At 37.5% G+C, this 19,715-nt stretch overlaps 2 protein-coding genes and 1 long non-coding RNA gene across 8 annotated transcripts in view; 1 reads left to right on the forward strand and 2 right to left on the reverse strand.

Moving 5' to 3' along the window:
• ZC3H13 (zinc finger CCCH-type containing 13) overlaps positions 1 to 7,267 on the reverse strand; it is a 91,519-nt gene extending 84,252 nt beyond the window's left edge. For 3 of the 6 annotated variants that reach the window (XM_077855670.1, XM_077855669.1, XM_077855667.1), the window contains exons 1-3: positions 6,913 to 7,266; positions 774 to 899; positions 359 to 468 (exon numbers count right to left, since the gene is read on the reverse strand). In XM_077855670.1, the coding sequence (XP_077711796.1) occupies positions 359 to 468; positions 774 to 890 (227 nt within the window). In that variant the 5' untranslated portion in view covers positions 891 to 899; positions 6,913 to 7,266. Of the gene's footprint in view, positions 1 to 358; positions 469 to 773; positions 900 to 6,912 lie in introns of all 6 variants that reach the window. The other 3 variants (XM_077855668.1, XM_077855665.1, XM_077855666.1) reach the window with 2 other exon arrangements.
• Positions 7,268 to 7,639: 372 nt separating this feature from the next.
• On the forward strand, positions 7,640 to 13,753 carry LOC144288055 (uncharacterized). The gene is made up of 2 exons (XR_013356011.1): positions 7,640 to 7,828; positions 13,377 to 13,753. It is a non-coding gene; the product is annotated as an uncharacterized LOC144288055 (long non-coding RNA).
• CPB2 (carboxypeptidase B2) overlaps positions 7,920 to 19,715 on the reverse strand; it is a 51,588-nt gene continuing 39,792 nt past the window's right edge. The window contains exons 9-11 of the mRNA XM_077855684.1: positions 16,616 to 16,818; positions 12,271 to 12,358; positions 7,920 to 8,308 (exon numbers count right to left, since the gene is read on the reverse strand). Of these exons, the coding sequence (XP_077711810.1) occupies positions 8,124 to 8,308; positions 12,271 to 12,358; positions 16,616 to 16,818 (476 nt within the window). The 3' untranslated portion in view covers positions 7,920 to 8,123. The remainder of the gene's footprint in view (positions 8,309 to 12,270; positions 12,359 to 16,615; positions 16,819 to 19,715) is intronic.

The raw sequence follows: 19,715 nt of genomic DNA on the forward strand, positions 1-19,715 counted from the left end.
TGTTAAATTTTAAGGGTTAAAAACCGTCTTTCCTCAGTAAAAACAATCTATGATGTTCTGCAATCTTAAACCATTTTAGTATGTAACGAGGAGTAGGGAGGAAGTAAGTCATACATATATTATTTAAAAAATCTATTGGCAAAAACAGTAAATATTGAGCAAATAGTTTTAAAGCATACATTTTATTAATCTTGAAATTAACAACTAAAAAGATCTTATTGATCTTTGACTATTGATAAGACCACCACCAAAAGAGAAAATCTGATCAAATATATGCTTGTATTTCAGATTTTTATACTAGATAAATTACAAAATAATCTTCTAATAGTATATGAACAATTCAAAGTTCTTAATTTACCTTCTATAATTGCTGCTATAACCTTTACCACGGGGTGAAGGGCCATGTACGAATCTACAAGTGTTTCCATAGAGGCAGTTGCCAGTCTTCAACCAGTTACGGCACTGTGTCTAAGAGACAGATATTACTATGTAAATTTCATATTTATTTCTAGAAAAAAGATGCCAGTGGGACAAAATTAAAACAAATGCTACCAAAATTCCAGCTACCCTGAGATACATTATTCCCCAAACAATAAAAACATCAGGAAAAGAAAAACATAACAATTCTTTTCACTCCTCCTTTATGAAACTCAGTTTTAAAAATTTACTGAACATTCCTACAATACAATAACCTGTTCACTTTTACGATACAAATCAGTATTCAAGAACAGGATTACAAGATAACCCCTGTGACTGTTCTAGTGACAACTCACCTCTGCTGTACTGCCAGTGCTGGGTCCAAGCCTCTCAAATACACTGGGTCTTCGGGATGTGCTATCAGATATGGTCTTGGTATTTTCCACTGTGACCTTCCTTCTAATTTTTGACATTTTGTACTACTTTAACCAAAAAAGAGAGAGGCAAAACTGTAAAATTCTTCAGTTTTAAATTAACTGCCCATAACTTATATGTAGATAAAGCTATAGATAACACTGTAAAAAATTATGGGGAATTTTTCTCAGGAGAAAAAAGGCATAGGAGAGGTCACAGGTAAACAGAAGGTATCTTCGAACCCACACATTAGTGAACTTATAACAAGTTTGAAATCTGTTGCCTAGAATCCTAACTCTTCTGCAGAGTGAAGGAATAAGATTCTATTCACAGTTTTCAAAGCACATTCAGCCTCAGAAAACAAACTATAAAAATGTTTAGTTTCTAAGTTACTTATAAAACTTACAAAATTTAGTTAACTATCTTTTAAGGAAAAGTTGTGCTATCATCCTCCATAAGGTAGTTAATTGGAAAAGAAAGCCATGTCAAAGAGAATGGGAAAATAAAATCAGGCAAGAATTTTATTGATAGATATTATGCTTTATAACAGTTTGTGACATTAGGTATATTCTAAAAATCAGCTTAGTAGAAAAGTGCAAACCATTAAAATTTTTTTTCATCTTAACAGAGCTTAAAAAAGAACAGTCTAATCAAGGATATTTATTCATTTTCCAATAATATAAAGAAAATTCAATGTTGATAAAATGACTTTCTTTCAAAATAGGACTATACAGCCTATAATAGGCTATAGAACTAGAGCTCAAGATGTTTCTATAATTTATGCTACACTTACATAAAAGTCAAAGATCCTAAAAGTGACGAACAGGCTATCTTACCATTATTAGAAACAAGAAAGACAAACTGTAAAAATATTTTACAAAAGTAAATAAAACATTTAAAACTAAAACCGTAACACAATATATCCAAGTATATAATCAGGTGATTCAACTGGAAATGAAAACAACAGGTAACAGTAATAGGATATATGCTAGAAAAAAAAAAACATTAAATTCTAGATCTAGAACAAATTAGTACATAACTGCGGGAACTGAGCAGGAATTGCCTAACTAAAGAAAAAAAAAAAACGACAACAACACTACACCATATCACATTTCACATAATCCAATTAGTTGAAATCTTATCAATAGTCAAAAGTTACTAGAATGAATGATAGCTAAAGAAGTAAAAGTTCCATTTGATATAGAACTGGTCTCCATAAAGTTCACAAATTCAAAAAGCTCTTTAATGTAGTTTCAAAGTAAAGATATACCACTTGAAAGGAAATTAAGTCTTGATAGTACCAAATCAAAAGTTTAATAATATTATAAACGACATTTGGTTTAATTAGATACTTCTTTTAAGGTCACATTTTTAAAAGAATCCTAAGAGTAAGGACAACATTTTATAAATAAACAAAGATAATGAACCAAGAGGAAAAAAGGAAATGATATAATATGGTAGTTTTAAACTGGGAAAAAATGTGTATTCTTATTTTTTAATATAAAATACCACAATTTTAGCAACTAATTTTTAGTGATTCAAAGAAGTTGAAAGAGAACTTACAAATTTTTAAAAATTAGTGTGAAAATTAGTCATTAATATGTCACATTAATGAGTAAGAATTTGTTGCAACATAAAACCACATATTTATCAACTGTTCTCCAAATAAGGAACTACACAGCCAACTCTACACACAGCAGTTACTATTGTGAGTTAGTATTATTAGTATTATTATTGATTTCATTCTCAGCCCAAAAGTGAATTTACAGACTAAAATGTGGTAAAATTTCATATGCCCATTTGTTTGACAGAACTGAAGAATTCTTTATAGGAAATCCAAAATAAATGGAACTGGGAAAAGATCTTCTAGAAAATGTAGAGCTTTAATTAACTGAGAAAACCACTTTTTTACAATTTATATCTGAGTCAATAAAAAGTGACTATATCACAAAAAACTGATAGTTTAGAACAAAAACAAATGTTCAAAGTTTCATTATGTTGCTATATATATTAATATACTGATGTACACTGTAATCATCATTCATAATTCAATTTTTTAAACATTTATTAATAAACAAAATTGAATGAGTTCTAAAAATTCCTTATTAGCTATTATTAGTTATTTAGAATGTGGAAAACAGGCACACCATCTCCCCATGCTGCCTCAAGAAGACTGACCTTTACTAACCTTACATATTTCTCTCCACTATCAATGGAAATCGTTCTGCTCCCCAGCATGCCACCACTCCCAACACACTCTCCTCAAAAAAGTTAGTGGTAGTGCTTTCCATAATTACAACAGCTATTATACCTGAAACACTGGTCATCTAGCATCTCCTTTCTTGTTTTCTGAGGGCTCCAGATATTAACTGTTTCTCATTCTGCTCTATAACCTGTGGCTTGGATCAGTACTCCACTGCTTCCCAGGCCTATCCCTGAAAACCATGGCATGGCTTCTCTCCAATCCTGGATCACTAACATAAACTTTCAAGATTTCCAAAGGTCTGGACTGCTATGTCAAAGACAAACAAGTGAGAACTGATGATGGAATCTTATACCCCTCCTTGTATGTATCACTGCCACAAAAAAAAGTATCTTCCCACAGAGACAAAGTTGCTTGTAACAGTGACAGCAAGAACTACTCAAGATTCACCTACACAGTTATTATCACTGGAATTTTACTTTTAGCTACTGTTGAGTCTTCCAATTTAAGGAAAAACAGCAAAGAAGTAAAAGTCATATTCTCAGCATCCAATAGTGTCAGACAGACTTCCTCCTAAAATTGCACTGACTTCAAGTACCAAGTCTATATTAGAGAGGTCGTAGACAGGAAAAAAAATCTGTGGCAAAAGGGAAAAAGTAGGACTTAAAATCTTCTAATTGAAAGGGAAGAGGAATTCTTCTGATCACCTATCTAGGAACTCTATCAGTAGTCAACAATAAGTTTTAGAAATATTATTACTGAAATACTAATGATTGACCTATATAAAATGCTTTATGCTTATAAAGAATACAAAAAATTATTTTAAACCTATTTGTCTAAATATATACAATCTACAATATATCAGGAAAGCATTTACTTTTATTTATTTATTTTATTGACTTAATTTAAAAGTATGTTACCAATGAACTTAATTAGAATTTTCAATCTAAAAATTTGGGTCCTCAAAGGCAAATAAATACCACAATCGAATAAAATATAGATTCAAATGAGGAGGGAAAAACCTTTTCCAATTAATATCTGAACAGACTTCAATAAGCAAATGCTTCAAAGTATGTGAGAAAAGTTAGGAACAATAAAATAAAAATGTAAGTATTAAAGTCTTCCCTCTCTTAGAGACTTTAAATCTTTTCCCCCCAGTTTTGTTTTCAAATTAATCTTTGATTTCAAATTGTCAACATACTTTCACCCACATCATTATGTCTTTACCAAATACCATCATTATTATCAAAGCCCAAGTATCACAGGTGAAAGTCTATGGAGTTACTGTCCTATTTTCCCTTCTACTTGTAGAGTAACTAGATATCAAGGTTTTAATGATATCTTTTCAACTGAGAAAAGAAAAACAGGGGGCATAAGAGTTTAAATTTTTAAAAATACAACAAAAGGAGGTCATGAGACCCCCAGATTTTTATCACAATGTACTAAAAGCTACACACTATAAATATATATGGCTAACAGGAAACATACAGAAGCCTCTTTTTAAATGATCAATTATTCCTGAAACCTAATTACTAAAATCTTCCTAATAAAACATATCAACTCTAATATTCTCATTTTAATCCATAACCACATCTTTTTGAGGCCTCATCTTCCCCTAGCACAAATGAAAGCATAAATCGTTTTAAATCTGGATAAGCTGCGGCATAATATTAGGAAAACTGTCAAATCATTATAAACAATTAAAACTACATAAATGCGCTGTAAAGTAGAATAAATTCTTACCCATTGAAGTTCTAAAGGTAAAAGGTTTGTATTAAAAAATAAAGCCTCTTCCTATTTATGCTTCATATTTTTGAAAGAAAAAAATTAAGCTTATTTGATGCATAGTCTGGGAGAATTTTTTAAAAAATAACTTTCTACAACAGTCTTCCAGGTTACTTACATACAGACAGACTAAAACAATTCCAAATTGAATTCCAAACAGAATTAACAGAACTAAATGGACTATACCACTATGCGCAAGGCAATACCATGAATGACTGCACATAGAACGATAGAAAAAATAATTTGTTAGAAAGACTATGCACAGAAAATAGCCAATGCCAGCAGCCACTATAAAGTGAAATAAACAGAACTGTAACCTACACACTACCCGAAAAGAATAAAGATGCTTTAAATAGCAACATCAGTTAACTTTTAATTGTTACTAAGTATCTACTAAAAGAGCTCCAACGCTACATGAAATGGACAGGGGTTGGAGGAGGCAGCAGCGAAGACTAAAAAGCCGCACTGAAAACCAAGTCTTCCAATAAATGTAAATTACACAATTTTGCTCTTTGCTCTATATATAACTGCCAATGCATACTGTAATAAAAACTAACACTGACAACTTAATAAAACTAACAACTTGCAGAGAACTGAAAATAGCATCCTCTTGATGGATTTTAGTATTAGCTTACCGATACGTACATTGATCTGCATATCTTAAATATGCAATCAACATTCATTTTTGAATCAGCAAGTATTAGCAAGCCAGTAAGAGGCGTGCATTTGATAAAACTGGATCTCACCAGGTCCACACAGGAAAAGTCTAAGTAAGCTTCATGGTGCAACTATTTTTTTACCGACACAAATTGCTACATACTTGCATCAACGCTCTAAGTCTCTTGTTTAAACTGTCACCTTACAACCTAAATTATTTTTATTAAGGAGGTGGAAATTATTTGAAAACCTACAGATCTGCCCACAAAACTCTTGGGGGGGAAAAAGAAGTACTGTCGTTTTGGGCACTAAAGCCAGTAATTCTAAATATCACAAAACTAGGGCCCCTGGGTGGCTCAGCGGTTTAGCGCCGCCTTCAGCCCAGGGCGTGATCCTGGAGACCTGGGATCGAGTCCCATGTCGGGCTCCCTGCATAGAGCCTGCTTCTCCCTCTGCCTGTGCCTCTGCCTCTCTCTCTCTCCTTTCTGTGTATTCTCATGAATAAATAAATAAAATCTTTAAAAAAAAGATTATCACAAAACTAGACTCCGCTCACTGGCACCATACACACGTGGCACGGCTCGTAACTGCGTGGACATTCAGATGAGACGGCAGCAGGGTCTGCAAAAGCTGAGGTGTGAAGATACTTTCCAGACTTTTAGTTCTTCCCGAAACCCGAAGACCTGAAGAGCTAGTACTGTGGGCCTACCATTTTCAGGGCGGTTCGGATGCTCTAAGAACTTCACGACATAACCGAAAACAGTGTGTTAGGGCGCAAGATCCTACCGGTGTCACCCAAGGGATATCAACGTCGGATCTACCCCACCCCCCACCCCCGCAGCCCACGTTAGGTTGTTTGAACCCAGGGAGGAAGAGACGATGCTCAACAGCTGACCCCCTCTCCTTTCACGCCACCTTCCTCCGCTTCCCACAAGGGGGTTGCCAAAAGCAACCATGCTAGCCCTCCTCGACCTCCGGGACCCGAGTCGATCCGATCAACCAGCACTGCCGGGGAAATAAGCAAAAAGACCAAATGCAACCGACAGCAAGGGGCCAATTTCTCCTAATAGGCCTGGGAGGCGTGAAGAGGGAGCCTCTGCAGCTAAGACCATGTTCCTGCCCACCGACCCCACCCACCAGCACCCAACCCCTTGCAGCGCAAACAAACGCGAATAGGGCGCAAAGCCCGCAAATGGAAGGGACCCCCCCCCAACACACACACACAGTCTTTGTCTGCATCCACCGTCGGAATGACAGCGACAGCGAGAAACGAGGCCTGAACCCAGGCAGCTACTGCTGAGTTGCGGGGGGATGCTCCAGGAGGGCTCAACATCCCGGCGTGACCCGAGGGCGCTGGAGGGAGGGGGGCAGAGGGAGGACACCCCGGGCCTCCCCCCCCCCCGATACCCACACCAAGTCCCCGACTTCAAGCTTACCTCCTCCTCCCCGGACTCCCGTCGCAAGCTCAATCCCGAGGCGCTCCCGCCGCCACCGCTCCGAGGAGCGGGGGAGGCGACTCTGTGTCCCCGCGCCGGGCCCCGGGGAGACGACGACCAGGAGAAGGAGGTGCGCGCGCGGCTCCCGGGAACCGGCCCTTCGCTGGCGAGGGGCCCCCGGGGCGGCTGGGAAGCAGAACCCGCCCGCCGCCTCGCCAGGGTCGGGCGAGCCTGAGCCGGAGGACGAGAGAGGACGAGGAGCCGCTGCGGAGGGTCCGAAAAGGCAACGAAAACACGACCAGGCCGCCGGGAGGACCCGCTCGAAAGGCCGCCGGAAGTCAAGTGTTTGCCCTGATTCCCCAGCGGACCGCTTCCGGCCGCCAGATTAGTCGTCAGCGCGCAGGCCCCGCCCCCTCGGAGGACACGCCCCCCGTGCGTAACGTCAGCTCGTGCGGCGGCGCCGGGGGGGCGGGGCGCGGTGGGAATCCTCGAGTCTGGGCTTCGCCGCGGAGCCTGCGGACGGGCGGAGGGAGGGGAGGCCAGAGCCGGGAAGAGCCAAAACTTCCACGAGAAAGTGAAGCGGGGAGCAAGCGTTTCTTCCTTTTATTTCTTACAATCCACAGCTGTTGGCGATGCCGCGCATCTGTTGTTGCAAATAACTACAGCCGTTCATTCATTTGCGCGGAAAATGTGCACTGAGCAGTGACGGGGCGCGGGCGGGGGGGTGTCCTGGTCTGACCCAGCCCGGCGGGCTAGGCGGTTGCCTAGCAACGGGGGAGCCAAGAGGACGCGGTGGTGTTTGGAGAGGCGCAAGCAGCCCATGGAAACTGGAGCAGGGATGTTTGCTGCGCTTCCAGCCACCTTTCCCCTTGGGGTCCCAGGGTCTGCAAGAACCTAGTTGCTCACGTCGCTTGAGGTGGGTAGTCAGACATCCTGCATCCAAATTCGTATCCAGCCTCTTACACATTTTTTTTTTTAGAAAAGAGAAATGTGAGCCCCTTCCCGCCTTATTTTTTTTTTTAATTTTTATTCATTTATTTTTTTCCCCGCCTTAATTTTAAGGTAGCATTTATCTTGTTCTTTTGCAAAACCAAGGAAGAGGAAACTCTTTTCTCAAAACTACTGATAAAATTTTAGAGCACCTACAGTGATTTGGTGTTGTGGGAGCCAGAGGATCAAAATATGGAAGAAGAGTGAAAGAATCAAGGGCATTAAACATTCCTGATGACATGCCCAGCTATTTCAGAGATAGCTGCGAGAGCTTCTGCACAAGTGGGTTTGATGAAACGCTCTGGCAGCAAGAATCCATATCTGCCTGTATCTCGAAGTTCAATCGTAAACGAGTATTTTATGCCCAAGTCATAGATCCAGTCATCTGAACCTCCAGGAGCTAGATCTACAAAAAAAAAAAAAAAAAAAAAAAGGAAGAAAAACAGGAAAAGAAAGAAAGAAATTACTCTTTGAAATACAGGTGTTTCAAGTTAACTCACAAAATGGATCTTTTTTCCCTAAAAATAAAAATAGCTCTGCACTTTTCTGATTATTATGTAACCTAAGTTCTTGGTAGAAAATGGAGATTAAAGAAAAACAGGTTAAGGAAGAAAATAAAAATAACCCATCTATCTGCCAAGAAGTAATAATCACCATTAACATTTTAGTGCTTTTTTTTTTTTCTCAATGCATGCTTTAACATACTTCATTTTTCCCTTCGTAAATAAGGTCATCCTACACATGCCGTTTTTTAATATTTCTTTTTTAATTTAAATTCAATTAGCCATCATTAGTCTGAGAGGTAGTGTTCAACGATTATGTTCAATATCCTTGTTGTATAACACCCAGTGCTCATCACATCACATTTTGTAATATTTCTACACATAATCTATGTGACCAGCTCTATGTATCAACAACTTCAAATTTTTCATGATCACATAGCACTACATTGTAAAGCTGCATACAGTTCAGTTCAATAATTATTTACTTGAAGATCTTTAGTTTTTTTTCTAATTTCTAAATAATATAAACAACTTTATAATGACCTCTCTTGGTTTTACTAATTACTGTTTCCTTGGAATATTCTTTCCTAGAAGTAGATTCATTAGCCTAAGAGTATGTACTTCTTACAATTATGCCACAAGTTGCCAAATAACCTCCAAAAAAATTGAACCAATTTACATTTCCATATTGGCGGGGTATAAATATGCCTAATTCCCTCTCCCATATCATCCACAGGAATTATGCATTATGCATCTGACAATTTTATGGGTGAAAAATCATATTGAATCATTCTATTTTGTTTCTTTGATTACCACTGAGTTGAACATTTTATTTGGTATATTTATTGTCCATCTTTATATTTTTTTATCAGTTGTCCTTGCTCATTTTTCTACTCAATTGATTTTATAGGTTGCTTATAACAGCAACATTAGTATTATTAGCCTTGTGTAATATGTGAATTTTTTTCTTATTTGGTTATTTAGCTTTCAACCTGATTTATGGCAGAGTGTTTATTTTAAAAATTTTTGTCTATCTGGAATTTATTTTAGAGAAATATATATCAGTAAATCAATTAATTTCTTTTTCTAAGTAAGTTGTCAGGTTTTCCAACTGTATTCAATTGAATAACTAACATTCTTAGAAATGCCTCTTTTAAGAGATGCTAGATGCTCTTAGATACTTAAGTGTCTTTCCGTTCTCACGATTCCTTCCTGTTGAATGCCTTTTCCTGGCTCAGTTCCATAGTCTTAATTACTGTAAGTTTATAATGTGCCTTAGTATCGGATTGGGACAAATTCTCTCTTATTAGTCTCATTTTTCAAAATTTTACAAGCTCTTCTATCAAATTTATTCTTTCAAAAGAAATTCAAAACTGTTCATTGGGATTGTATTAAATATACAGATTAACATAGGGCAACTCACACATTTTTATATTGCTTTTCTGCTCAAAAACATGATAGGTTTCTCCTTTTATCTATCTTCTTTCATGTATATCAGTAAAATTTTCTAGATTTCTCATATAAATATATGGATAGATTTGTGTGTGTACAATGAATCCACATATATGTATCTTTGGTATATATGTGTGCAATGTGTATATATGTACATATAGAGGGGCAGTAGGATCTTTTTCCCATTTTACTTTCTACCTGATTATTTTTGGCATATAAGAGAGCTTTAGATTTCTGTAAATTTTGTTCATAGTCAGCCACCTTACTCAACTTTCGATTGTCACTAATATTTTTGGTTGATTTCTACTGTTTTCCAGGTAGACAATCATATAACATTCAAAGTGATCATTTTTGCCTCTTTCTATTACCTATACTTGCGTTAACTACAAAGGTGTCTATCAAAGTCTTGTTTATAATACTGGAAAACATCCATCATCATTGGATTAAATGAATTATTCAGCAAATATTTCTGACAACCACCATCAATATGTCATTTCTTCTTCCAGCCACTTTCTTATACTTATGAACAGATTCCCATAGATGTATACTGAATGAATGAATGTGTAGAAATAGACTGATTTCATCACACCAGAAAGTTGCTTTGTAAGCTCCTGCAGCCCTGAGATGCTGTGCTTATGCTTTGGGGAACAATGGTAGAGGAGAGGATTAAAATCAAGAAAGTTCTAAATTGTGAAAAGGAGCTTGGGGTCCCTCTCTGATAGAGCAAGAACCTGAGTCAGCAAAGGCAGCAGTGGGCCAGTGGTACCAAGTGACAGAGATCTCACGTGGACCAAGCTGGCCCCACTTTGCTCTGAGATATTTTGGGGTAGTTGAGGGGGAAGAGGAAGATTCTGGACTTTGTATAAATAGGACATCTTGTGCTTAAGCAATTAATTGAAAATAATATGAATGTGATTATTAAGATGAATGTGTTTTTATACTGCTGTAGATCACATTTGTTAAAGAAAACTTTGGGGCTTTGAACATTGTCTCAGGGCCGTTTCACAAGCCGTTTTCTCTCCCTGGTTCTCCTCCTCTAGCACTGTTTGGCAGACACTTATCAGGTAGGTCTCCCAGAAGTGTCACCTACAGAGAGACAGCTCCTAGGCCACTTTCACTAAGTAGCCCCTCTCTCCTACAGTCATTCACAAACCCTTGGGTCTATTTTATTGTCTTCACTTGTCAATGGAATTATACTATATTTGACTATTTCATTGTTGACATCAGAGATTGGCAAACTTTTTCTCCAAAGGACCATATAATAAGTATTTTAGGCTTTGTGGGCCACAAAGTATGTCACAACCACTTGACTCTACTATTGTGAAAGCTATCATAGACAATACATAAATAAATGGATGTGGCTGTGTTCAAATAAGACTTTATTTTTGGATACTGAAATTTTAATTTCATAGAATTTTCATGTCACAAAATCTTTTTTCAACCTTTTAAAAAAATAGAAAAATGAGGGTGTCTGGGTGGCTCAGTTGGTTAAGCGATGGACTTTTGATTTCTGCTTAGGTCATGATCTCAGGGTCGTGAGATCCATCTGGCTCTGCACTAGGTGCAGAGTCTACTTGGGATTCTCTCTCTCCCTCTGCCCCTCCCCGCACTTGCACTCACTTTCTTTTTCTTTAAATAAATAAATAAATAGATAAATAAAATCATTTAAAAATGGTAAAACTATTCATATCTCACAAGCTATACAAAAACAAACCAGTGGGCTGAATTTGGTCTGTGGGTCATAGTTTGCTGACACCTGGTTGCATGTTTATTTTCTATAAACATGCAACCTCTTTTGCCACCTCCTCCTCCAGCTTCAAAAGAGAAAAATTATTGTCTGCCATCACAATGTAAGCAAAAGAGGATCCCTTGATAAATATCTGCCAGTAGAAATTAAATTTGAAAATATTTCTTAAGAGTTTGCCATATACAAGCTGTTGTCAGTGCGATACAAGCAAAAGACATTTCACTATATAGTGTACTTTAGTGGGCACAGCCTGTCACTATAATGCATCTAATGGAAATAGTGTTCCCTGGATTTGTATAGTGTTCAACCCGCACAACTTTGCATGGGGACCCTGGATATCTTGCACATTCTTTTGACCCTTTATGACCTTTCCTGTGTCACTCAACTAGTGTGATGCCAATTCTATGATCTCTGCTCTAGAGTAATGAACGTGACATCTTAAATATCATTTTGGCTTCTTTTGAGTGTATCTACTTATTAATATAGCCTTGTTCAGTGCTCTCATAGCTATTATGCCTCCATTTCTAATTGTTATAATACAACTATTTTACATGTGATCTTGTTTAAAGAGTCCATTTAGAAAAATTAAACCCACACAGAAAAACCAAACACATGGTTTTCTTTAGCACCTCACAATTCTCCACGATCTTAAGAAGAAATACTTACATAAACTTTCTGAACCACTGCCATGAGTATATCTGGTATTTTTATTAGTATTTTCAATAGCCCGGACTGCTTCACTGGCCACTAGGGACTGAAATCAATAGAATATGGAATTTCAGTTCATGTGCAGCTTCAAAGCAGGACAAGTAGAAGTTCTTAATAAAACCATTATTTATTAATTGAATCAAATTATGTACAGAAAGAAATAGAAAGTAGAATGGCGGTTGCCAGGGGCTTGGGGTGTGAATGAAATGCGGAGATGTTGATCACGGGATATACGTTTTCAATTGTAAGACAAATAAGTTCTGGAGATCTAATACATAGCACAGTGACTATAGTTAACAATACTATTTTATATACATGAAAGTTGCTAAGAGAGTAGATTTTAAGTGTTCTTACAACAAAAGAAAAAGTTGTAGTTATGTAAGGTGATGGAGGTATTAACTAAGTTTATTATGGTAATCATTTTACAGTGTATAAGTGTATCAACTCATCACCTTGTATGCCTTAAACTTCTATAATGCTATACATCAATTATAGTTCAATAGAGCTAGGAAAAAAAGGAAAAATATACATATTTAGAATAATAAATAAACTTTAAAATAAATATTTTTGGGGATCCCTGGGTGGCTCAGTGGTTTAGTGCCTGCCTTCGGCCCAGGGCGTGATCCTGGAGACCCAGGATCGAGTCCCGCGTTGGGCTCCCTGCATGGAGCCTGCTTCTCCCTCTGCCTGTGTCTCTGCCTCTCTCTCTCAATCTCTCTCTCTCTCTCTCTCTCTCTCTCTGTGTGTGTCTCTCATGCATAAATAAATAGAATCTTTAAAAAAATAAATATTTTTTGCTTTATGGAAATCACAGTTGGGTGGCTTTACACATAGACTCTTCCAACACATTGAAAATTTTATTTAACTTGAAGGAAAAATAATTCTCACATGCTTTTTTGGCTTCAGGAGTTCATTTATCATATAAAATGAAGTATAACTGTATTTCAAGGCAAACAGCCTGGAGTTACCCTAATCCTACAAAAAATTATCATCAAACATTATTTATTTTTTTAGAGAATTAAATTAAATTAACTAATTAATGTGTTTGTTTGTTTGTTTGGCAGGGGGAGGAGCAGAGAGAGAGAGAGAATCCTGGAGCAGACTCAGCGCTGAGTGTAGAGCCTGACAATGGGCTCAATATGACAACCTGAGGTCATAAGATCATGAGATCATGAGATTTACGCTGAGATCATGACCTGAGCCAAAATCAAGAGTTGTACGCTTAACTGACTGAGCCACCCAAACACCCTAAAATTATCACCAAACTTTAAATGCGACTTCTCTAAATACTACATATACCTAATGCGTAGATCATTTCCTTCTCACAAGCTATTATTGTCTTCTTGTGCAAAATGTCTAATAACTCCTAAAGACTCATCAGGTAAAAAGGATTATGTGCCCAGTATGGGGCAGGCTAATAAATAAATCCCTTGTCCTACTACATTTGCTTCTAGCTTATCCAGATCTCTTATGAGGTTGATGTTAGTATTCACTGTGACTCTCTTGCATAACCCAGAGGAGTATCAGTGCATATGAAGTTGTAGCATTCCTTTGTTCAAAAAAAATTTAATGGAACCCCCTTGTCTACAGAATAAGATACACATTTATTCCAACATTTAAACAAGCAGACCATGTCTACTTTCTGATGGTGTCACCCTCTACTTTCATTCAGTAACCTGAACACACTTCCTGTGGGCAACACATTTCCTCAGCATTGAATGTCCTCCCTTTCCTGTATGCCTCTAGAATTCCTATCTTTCCATTTCTGGCTAAAAATGTATCTGTTTTTCGATGTCAGTAGCCCTTTATTGTTTTTTTCTTTACAGTGTATTACCCCTTAATAGATGATAAATTCCTCAAGGACAGGGACTTTATCCCCTAGCTTATCTAGCATTTCCTTCTAAGTCAGTGAATGAGGCCACTCCTTGATATCCCAGTCAGAACTGAGGTCTACCATCTGTGCCACTTATTAAGTAGTTACTGCACTTAGAATATAGCTATTTATAGCATTTGCTAATGGCTGAGCTTCTTAATCATATTATGTTCTCTAAAAGGGCAGGGTCCCACCTAATGCTTCTTTAATGGCTGAGCTTCTTAACCATATCACGTTCTCTAAAAGGTCAGGGTCCACCTAATGCTTCTTTTAATGTCCACCAAATACAATATTCTATACAAAATAATGCTCAACAAACACTTGTGATAACAGCAATCCAAAAATAAGGGAAATCAGAATAATTCTATCTCCAAATCATGATAAATAATCTTTCATTTCTTCCAAAATAACACCAATAAGGGAACTTTCCTTAGAGGTTTTCCATTGAGAAGAAGAATTGCAAGTATCAAGTATGTTTATTCTCTAAATGAGCTATTTTCAGAAAATGCAAATAACCTTATATTTGTCATCATCAGCTGCTAGCACCTAATGTGGCTATAGTTTCTTCTTGTTAGAGAACCAGGACATACAAATCAACACCAAAACAACAAAACAAAAACAAAACAAAATCCAAATCCACAAATAATCTAAATAAAAAATAGGCAGAGGATCTGAATAGACATTTTTCCAAGGAAGGCATACAGACAGCAAAAGGATGCATAAAAAGATGCTGACCATCACCAAACATCAGGGAAACGCAAATCAAAATCACAATGAGATATCACCTTATACCTGTCAGAATGGATATTATCAAAAATACAAGAAATAACATGTTGGCATGGATGTGGACAAAACAAAACTCTTGTGCATAGTTTGATAGGAAAACAAATTTGTGAGACCACTACAGAAAATAGTAGGGGGGATTACTCAAAAAATTAAAATTGATATATCATGTGATCCAGTAATTTAACTACTGGGTATTTACCCAGAGCAAATGAAAACACTCATTTGAAAAGAAAAGATGACCCCTATGTTTACTGCAGCATTTACAATAGCCAGGTTATGGAAGCAACTTAAGTACCTGTTGATAGACGAATAGATAAAGAAGATGTGGTATATATATGCAATGAAATATTATTCCGCCATAAAATAGAATGAGATCTTGCCATTTTCAACAAGATGGATGGACCTAGAGGGTACTATGCTAGGTGATATAAGTTAGAGAAAGACAAATATATTATTTCACTTATATGTAGAATCTAAAAAAAAAAAAAAAGCAAATGAACAAACAAGAATGCAAAATCATAAATACAGATAAGACACTGGTGGTTGCCCGAGGGGAGAGTTTGGGAGGATGTGTGAAATATGTGAAGGGAATTAAGAGGTATAAACTTCCAATTATAAAATAAATAAGTCATGGAATAAATAGACAGCATAGGGAATATAGTCAATAATATTATAATTATGTTATATGGTGATGGATGGTAACTACACTTAGTGGTGAGGGTAATGCATAGAATTGTAGAACCACCATGTTGTACACCTGAAACTAATGTAACATTGTATGTCAACGATACTTCAATACCTAAAACAAATAAATAAAAATTAAAAAAATAAAAGGAGAGAGAGGGAGTATAAAAGAGAACCAAAACAAAAGGGGTCAGTAAGAAACAAACCACTACATAAAGATCAGATCTCATGCAAGAGTCACCATAACCCTTCCATTGTCTGGAAAGCAACTGGGGTAAGAGTTTGGCCAAGCCTATCCACGACCCATCAAGAACTCTTGCATCGTTTGCTGTCAACCCAAACACAGAACAGCTGGGACCAAAAAGTAGTTAGGGCAAGCAGATTATGTGAGTCCTCTTCAAACTTCCTGTATCTACTACATTCCAAAAAAAAAAAAAAAAAGGTTGGGGGGGCTCTTGCTCCAATCTTGACATTGGAGGTGCTTTTAATAGGACCAGACCCCTGGGGGTTAGAGAGGTCAGTGTGTACACAATTCCCAATGCCGATATCAAATTGATAAGTGTTGTACCAGGACTTGATCTATGTCAGGCCCTTGTACAAATCTAGTTATCACGAAACAGACCCACAATTCCAGAGACTCTTGTCCTTGTTCTTTTGGCTTTCTATGTAGATCAGCTACATGTGGAATGGTTCAACTCTGATCTTCAAGCAGTGTGTCTGGCATTTTCTTAGGGACCCATCTGCTAGACTAAAGTCCATGTCCACAGGGTAAAACCCATTCTTTCCATTCCTTCAGTGAACCCTGACCTAGGATGACTCCCAGTAGAGTAGACCAAAATATAAAGCATCTACCCAACTGTCCTCCAAAGGAGAAATTTTCCCCCCACAGTTTTTGATTCTTGACTTAGGTATTATTTTATTTCTTGCAATGCTAATGAAAAAAAACTAAGTAACACTTACCAGTTCCTCATGGTCTTTGCTTTTGCTTCTATTATAGGAATATGGAAACACTATCTGCTGGGAGTAGGAATGCATACTGATGTAAGCCTTAATGTGGTTGATGTTTTTTCTCAAGAAATTAGCCATTGCCTTCACTTCCGGTTCTGACTCAGGGTAAGGACCGCAGTAGGTTTCAGAGCATGAGAGACTTGATGCACCTTCCTCTGAAGTGAAATTTATAGAGCGGGATTAGAGGGGATGCATAAGCTATTGCAATTCGTGATTTCTCTGACAATGCATTCTAAGCATCGTCTATCTATGGTGCAACATTTTTAGAGAAGTGGATTAGATAGAATTCTATAAAGAACATATTTATATTTCTTTTGCAGTAAATATTTATATGCCTCCATAGCAAACACCCCAACAGTTGCTGCCTGGAGCAGTCATCTTGCACCCTTTGTGAAAGTGGCTAAGGAAGTCTCAGAGATGCCAGCCAGCCCTGCCTCCAAAACTGTGGCTATGTGAGAGAAAGAAACCCAATTTTCTTTTTTTTTAGAAACCCCATTTTCTTAATTCAGAATATAGAAGTCTACCTTCAGTGCTACTTCTAAGTTACTAAATAAAGAGATTCTGGTGAATAAGATGGTGATTTTGGGGGCCAGAGTAATATTTATTCATCCTTTTGAGAGATTATAGTAAATATCCATCCCTTCATATGGTAGTCTGCCTCCCAACACATCACCTTTCTTCCTTTTAATGCACAGAAATGGAGGCCCACGGAGCCACATCATTTCCTCTTGGGAACATTTGATTAATCCTGGACTGGGTCCTTAGCTTGTGTTCTGTCAATCTGAATCCCTCCACTGATAACTTGAAATGAACACGAAGATGCTAGTGTCAGTCTAGCTGCTCAGTAGAACAAAGAAGACAACACCAACAACATGACCAGTTGACACGAAGTCTAAGATTTACTCACAATACCTTGTGTAATCCTCATGCAACTCTATGAAGGAAATACTGCTATTTCAGGAGATGCAAAATGAACATTCTCGGTGGTAATGGTCCTTTACAATAAGAGGCTAAGTGGCATAGGCATATTGTTAATCACCCAATCACTTGATTCCAATCTTGGCGCTGCCATTTAATAGCTATATGGCCTTAGGTAAAAAGTTTTAAACCCAGCTATACCTTGAGTTTCTTATCTGCTAAATGGGAAAATTATACATTTAATGAGAACTTAATGAGGATTCCATGAGCTAATGCATATGAAGTGCTTTGCGTGGTGCCTTGTATATACTAAGTGTTGAGTGACTGTTGTTTCTCCTCTTTGTCGCCATCACCGTCATCATGTGGATTGGAATAAAAAGAAAAAAAATCCAGTGTGCTTCACAGTAATAAATGGGGAGAGAATGGACTCACAGAGCACACTGTAGTGCTGAGGCCTAGCTCCAGGCTGTTTCTGAGGCCCGGCTGCATCCTTGTCCTTGAGTTCTATGGGCTACTCCATTATCCTTCCAGGGCCTGCCTGCCTTACTCAAGCTTGCTCGGCTTTCTTCCTTTTGTTTGTAATAGAAACAACCTTAATGTTTGTTAAACATTCTTTTCCCCATGAGAAAATGTTGTGCTAAACATCCAAGGCTTTTCCAAGTACTTCATTTGTATTAATTTTTGACCAATAATGTGATTAGACAAGCCAGTGTTTGGGGTGATGATAAATTTTGGAAATGGATATTGGTGATGGTTTTACATACTGTGAATGTACTTAATGCCTTAATGTATTGAACTGTACACTTAAAAATGGTTACAACGGGGGTGCCTGGGTGGCTCAGGTGGCTAAGCATCTGCCTAAGGCTCAGGTCATGATTCCAGGGTCCTCGGACCCATCCCCACATCGGGCTCCCTGTCGGGGAGTCAGCTTCTCTCTGTCTCTCTCCCTGCCCTTCCCCCCAAACTCATTCTCTTTCAAATAAATACGTAAAATCTTTTTAAAAATGGTTACAATGACCAATTTTATGTTATATATATTTTTGTACCATGAAAAATAATGAAAAAACACCATAGTCTCATAGGAAAAGAACTAAATGATTTTCTACTGTACACTGGTTACAAAAACTTTGTTATTTAACTTAACATTTAGAAAAAGAGAGGATCCATCTCAGGAAGTTTGAGACTAGAGGTCCTCACAAAATACTACCTGTTACAAACTGACTTCTGTTTCCCCAAAATTTGTATGTTGAAGCCTTCACCCACAATATACTATGCGTGGATATAGCACCTTTAAGAAAGTAATTAGCTTAAGGAAGTCATAAAGGTAAGACCTCAATGTAATATGGGTGGTGTCCTTTTAAGAAGAGAGAGAGAGAGACACTAGGAATGTGCACACAGAGAAAATGCCATGTGAGGACACAGTGAGAAGGTGGCCCTCTGCAAGCCAAGGAGAGAGGCCTCAGGACAAACACGCCCTGCTGGCTTCTCATTTTGGATTTCTAGCCTTCAGATCTGGAATAAATGAATTTCTCTTGTTGAAGCCACCCAGTTTATGGTATTTTGCTATGACAGCCTGAGCAGTCTAAGATAACCTCACCCCCACTCCCATCTCCAACACACACACACACACACACACTCATGTACGCATATGCACACACAATTTTAATACAAAGAAAGAGGAAAATGAACATGAAATAAACAGGTTTGATATGTCAATTCCTGTTAATAAGTAAGGTGCTCTTTTAGATTCTTAAGAAAAGTATCATAAAGGCATATTCTAGTTGCAGGGACAAGGAAGAGATGAGATTTAATTCTTTCTTACTGGTTTGCTTACTAAAGAAATACTGGGGCCCTGGTCAAAAAAAGACTCCTTACAATTACTTTTCATTTTATTTGGCACTCTCTTTTGTCTCTATGTTTGCTGCATCTGTTTCTGTCGTTAACTCTTGTGATGGGTAATAATAGATTGCCATGTCTCAGAGGGGCCTACCATACGTCTTGACGGCAATAACAGAATATATTTGACATGTTGGCCATTCAAATTGGGTAGTATTGACTTCACCATAAAAAATATTAAGAAAAACGGAGAACCATAAGGGTATGAAGATGAAATAAGATGTTCCAAAAGGGCAGG

Source organism: Canis aureus, chromosome 17 (genome assembly GCF_053574225.1).
Source record: "Canis aureus isolate CA01 chromosome 17, VMU_Caureus_v.1.0, whole genome shotgun sequence".
NCBI lineage: Eukaryota > Metazoa > Chordata > Mammalia > Carnivora > Canidae > Canis > Canis aureus.